The sequence below is a fragment of the Chenopodium album genome, chromosome 16, assembly GCF_948465745.1.
Source record: "Chenopodium album chromosome 16, dcCheAlbu1.1, whole genome shotgun sequence".
Lineage (NCBI taxonomy): Eukaryota > Viridiplantae > Streptophyta > Magnoliopsida > Caryophyllales > Amaranthaceae > Chenopodium > Chenopodium album.
Genome location: NC_137849.1, coordinates 39,028,512 through 39,033,242, shown reverse-complemented (window position 1 = coordinate 39,033,242; position 4,731 = coordinate 39,028,512). Strand labels below are relative to the sequence as shown.

General features: G+C 43.8%; 2 protein-coding genes across 2 annotated transcripts; both read left to right on the top strand.

Moving 5' to 3' along the window:
• Positions 1-975: 975 nt before the first annotated feature.
• On the top strand, positions 976-1,452 carry LOC145584239 (uncharacterized). Its single transcript, XM_081641132.1, has one exon. It carries the CDS (start codon positions 976-978, stop codon positions 1,450-1,452), a length of 477 nt encoding a protein of 158 aa, XP_081497258.1.
• An 852-nt stretch (positions 1,453-2,304) lies between these two features.
• Positions 2,305-2,670, top strand: LOC145584238 (uncharacterized). Its single transcript, XM_081641131.1, has one exon. The coding sequence runs from the start codon at positions 2,305-2,307 to the stop codon at positions 2,668-2,670; it is 366 nt and encodes a 121-aa protein (XP_081497257.1).
• The last annotated feature ends 2,061 nt before the right edge of the window (positions 2,671-4,731 follow it).

Genomic DNA, 4,731 nt, shown 5'->3' with positions numbered 1-4,731 from the left:
TCCCGTAACCGCACATCGGCGCTATGGTAGATGCAACAGCAGGTCATGAGCTCCTAACATTCATGGACGCCTATTCCGGATATAATCAAATCCTAATGCATCCTGACGATCAGGAGAAGACAACCTTCATGACTGACAAAGGTATATATTGCTATAAGGTTATGCCCTTTGGACTAAAAATTGCAGGTTCGACGTACCAAAGGCTAGTCAACAGAATGTTCAAGGACCAGCTAGGGGACACGATGGAAGTATATATCGATGACATGCTAGTGAAATCCAAGAAATTAGAGGATCACGTCGATCATCTCCGACAGACATTCGAGGTATTGTGGAAATATGGTATGAAACTTAACCCTTCTAAATGTTCTTTTGGAGTATCTGCTGGAAAATTTTTGGGCTATGTAGTAACGCAAAGGGGAATTGAAGCCAGTCCCGACCAAGTCAGGGCCCTAATAAATATTCAATCCCCCCGAAACGTTAAAGAAACCCAAAAATTGATAGGAAGAGTGGCAGTGTTAAATCGCTTCATTTCTCGATCGTCAGACAAATGCCATCTTTTTTATAATGTCTTAAGAAAAAAAAAGGCTTTGAATGGACGGACGATCATGAAAAAGCGTTGCAAGATTTAAAGAAATATCTGATGAGGCCACCCCTCCTGTCGAAACCTAAAACTAACGAACCTTTGCAGCTTTATATTGTCGTTAGTGCTATCGCTGTCAGCGCAATTCTGACAAAGGAAGACGACGACGCTGGGCAGCTTCCGGTTTACTATGTAAGTAAAATCCTGCTCCCAGCGAGGTAAGATATACATCTTTAGAAAAATTAGCTCTTGCTTTAATTACTACTGTCAAGAAATTGAGGCATTATTTCGAAACCCACCACGTAGTGGTGATGACTAATTATCCACTCAAGTCTGTTTTGAGAAAGCCAGATCTAACAGGTCGATTAGGCAAATGGAGTATTTCACTAAGTACGATGGACATAGAGTACCAACCCAGAAAAGCGATCAAGTCACAAGCTCTAGCAGATTTTGTGGCAGACTTCGGCCCCGACTTACAGGCCATAGACAACAAAGAAGTAGAAGAGATCAACAACGTCAGAAAAGCAAACAAATGGATCCTATTCGTCGATGGTTCGTCCAATCAACGAGGAGATGGCCTGGGAATGGTGCTAAAGTCGCCACAAGGGGACATGATAGTACGATCTATATCTTGTGATTTTAAAGCAACTAACAATGAAGCAGAATATGAAGCTTTGGTTGCAGGAATGATCGTCGCCAAAGACTTAGGTGCAACAGCCTTGGATGTGTACAGTGATTCTCTCCTCATCGTCAGCCAAATAACAGGTGAATTTGCCGCAAAAGATTCCAAAATGACAGCCTACCGTGAAATAGCCAAAGAAAAAGCCAAATACTTTGACCCATTTACAATCCAACAAATTCCTCGAGACTAAAACGCCCAAGCCGACGCCCTTGCTAACCTAGCCTCTGTTCTAAAAAAAACCACCTTCACGAATATCCCTCTAGTACACCTACAAAAGCCATCCGTGTCCACAAAAGAAATCCTCCCCATCGACAACGTTAATAACGACGACGATTGGACCAAGCCCATCATAAATTACCTCACCAATGATATCCTTCCTAGTGACAAAGCAGAAGCTCGAAAGCTAAATTATAAAGCCTCCAAATATCATATCGTCGATGGAGTCCTGTTCCACAAATCCGCGTCAGGGTTATCATAAAGGTGCATCCAAAAGCATGAATAATAGTCCATCCTTAGCCATCTGCACGATGGTGTATGCAGCAGTCATGTCGGAGGCAGAGGGCTAGCTAAAATTGCAAAAAGACAAGGATACTTCTGGCCAACACTCCATGAAGACGCCATGCAATATGTGGTCAAGTGTGATAGGTGCCAACGGTTTGCCAACACCGTCCATAAGCCCTCAGAGTCCCTTCACCAAACCTTGTCTCCATGGCCCTTCATGAGATGGGGAATGGACATCGTCGGGATATTACCCGCAACGCCAAGACAAAGAGTTTACATGTTAGCATTAACTGATTATTTTTCTAAATGGATTGAAGCGATTGCTTTGAAACAGGTGACGGATAAGGAAGTTATTTTGTTTATATGGACTAACATTATTTGCAGGTTTGACATCCCGTCAGTGATCGTCTGTGACAATGGATCACAATTTATTAGCGACAAAACTCGTTCATTTTGCAGGAAATTCCGTATAGAGTTAAGGACATTGACGCCGAGGTATCCTCAAGCCAATTGACAAGCCGAGCCCAACAACAAAGTAGTAATGAATGCCATCAAGAAAAGGCTAAAAGAAGCAAAGGGAAAATGGGCTGACGAGCTCCCAACAGTCTTGTGGGCCAATCGAACAACGCTAAGGGCTATAACGGGGCAAACACCCTTCTCCCTCGTCTATGGTTGCGAAGCCGTCCTCCCAATAGAAGTTGACTTCCCAACGTCCCATTTCGGCCTCATGACGGAAGACAGGAACCATGAAGAAATGGAAGATAGCTTGGACGCAACTGAAGAACTAAGGGAAACGGCATTGATAAGGATGGCAGCACAACAGAAAATCGTCGCAAGAAGCTTCAACAAAAATGTTAAGGCAAAGACGTTCCAGTTAGGCGACAGGGTGTTAAGGAAGGCGTTCTAAAATACAAAAAATCCTGCAGACGGAAAGTTTGCTCCGCCATGGGAAGGGTCGTACGAGATCACCCAAGTCATCGGGAACGACGCTTATCGATTGACCGACCAACAAGGTAACCCCGTTCCAAGAAGTTGGAACGCAACTCATTTACGAAAGTATTATTTCTAGTCAATCGTCAAAAGTGTTCGTCGACGAAAGGGTAATACCCTAGCAAACTACGAATTGATTCTTTTTTATTAAGATATTTATTTTTTTGATTAAGTGTACTGACTTAAGCATCGGAGGGCCGTTGGCCGTGCCAACGGTACTCTAACCATGTTGACCTTGCAGAACACCGATCGATAAAGTATACAAATCAACAGGCATGACGACAAGTACAAAGAAGTCAACTGACAAAAGAAAACAACAGACATCAGCTACACTGACATCCTAGAAAAAGGGTGAGGAAAGATGCCGTTCAAAAGACAACATTCGAAGCATGATGAAGCCCAGGGAAAATTTGACCTTAGCGTCCGACTCCAAACACCCGATACCTGAACCATGAACTAGTCTTCTGTGTTCAGCGTCGACGCTGGGACGCAAGGGGCATTGGCAAACAATGCAACGAAAGGCCTTAGAACACAAAGCCCCCGACGAAAGCATTGTACAGTTAGAGTAAAAAATTAAAGAAAAAATCCTTTTGTACTAAAGCCTCTTTTACAGATTAATAAAAGTTTTTTAAATTGACGAATTCTTTTAAACGCTCGACATGTCACCCTTTCTATTTTGTTTTGTTTAATCTTTTACTTAGTCTCTTTTCTAAGTTGTTTTCTAAACGCTTTTGGACTTATATAACACACAACAACGACAGAACGATGACAACGGAAAGCATAAAGTAACAACGTCAAAGCAGTACGAATATGTTCAAAAGAAACCACTTGCCCTCAAGTGGTACAAAGTACGAAAACGAAAAACAAATCAAAGCACAGTTATTCAACACAAGCAAACTTACCCAAAATACACAAAGAAAACAAACCATCACAGACGATGGCCTTCAAGCATCGGCATTAGCTTCGTCGACGATCGGCTCGTTGACGACGTCCTCGGCATGAACGTTCTCATCGACGCCTTCGTTTGTCGAAGGTAATACCTCAGCATCTTCCTCAAGTTGATTCCCGACGACAGTAGGTTGAGCTTCGACGACGGTGACGGCTAAAGGAGTAGTGATCGACGGAGCCAACCCTAAGTCTGCATTCGAAGCTACTGCAGCATCATCTCCCAGCTCGTCAAGGGTTCCGCCATTGGCCAAGAAACGATTGATCGCCTCTTGAGGACGCCACTCCGAAGCTTTCCCATCCAAATACTGCTTCATCAACTTAGCCTTAACCTTAATTTCCAACTCCGCATTGTTGTCCAAAGCGTCTTCCAATTCCTGCTTCACTGACGACAGCTCCTCCTGTGCCTTCGACAAAGCCTCCTTTTTAGCCTTGATCGCAGTGACCTTGTCTACCAATTGTCGAGCCTGCTCTTTCAGTTGCTTGTCCTGATCATCCATCTGCTGAGCTTGTTCATCCATCTTCCTAGATTTCTCCCCCAACTGACCTTCCAGCTTATCCACCTTCTTCTTCACATCGTCAAGCTCCGTCTTGGTCATTTGAAACGTCCTCACAGCAGTTTGACGTTTTGAGTCAGCATCCTTCGCAGCATCATCCAACCTTTTCATTTCCTTAGCCAATCCGATCACCCTTTATCTCAAAACCAACGAGTTCTGCAAACACTAAATGAACACCCCCCATGTCACAAACCCACAAATCTATTACAATAAATGGAAAACCAAGACGAAATAGAAGTCACTTACATAGAGATGAGCAGTAGCAGCTTCCGAGGCAATCTCCAAAGCAAAAGTCCCAGCCAAGCTTTTCTGGACATGGGAAACAGCAGTTGATCTAGCTGTGGAAACATAGAATGACGCGTCTCCCTATGCAGACTGAGGAAATCTACTGGAAAGCGTGCTTCGACGATAAGAATCGTAGGGGCATCGTCAACCTTCTGTTGCTTGCGTGGAGGAGATGGTGACAAAGTAACCGT

Bases quoted from the DNA above. Each gene is read 5' to 3' on its own strand.
- LOC145584239 (XM_081641132.1), top strand. From the start codon at position 976: ATGGACATAGAGTACCAACCCAGAAAAGCGATCAAGTCACAAGCTCTA.
- LOC145584238 (XM_081641131.1), top strand. From the start codon at position 2,305: ATGAATGCCATCAAGAAAAGGCTAAAAGAAGCAAAGGGAAAATGGGCT.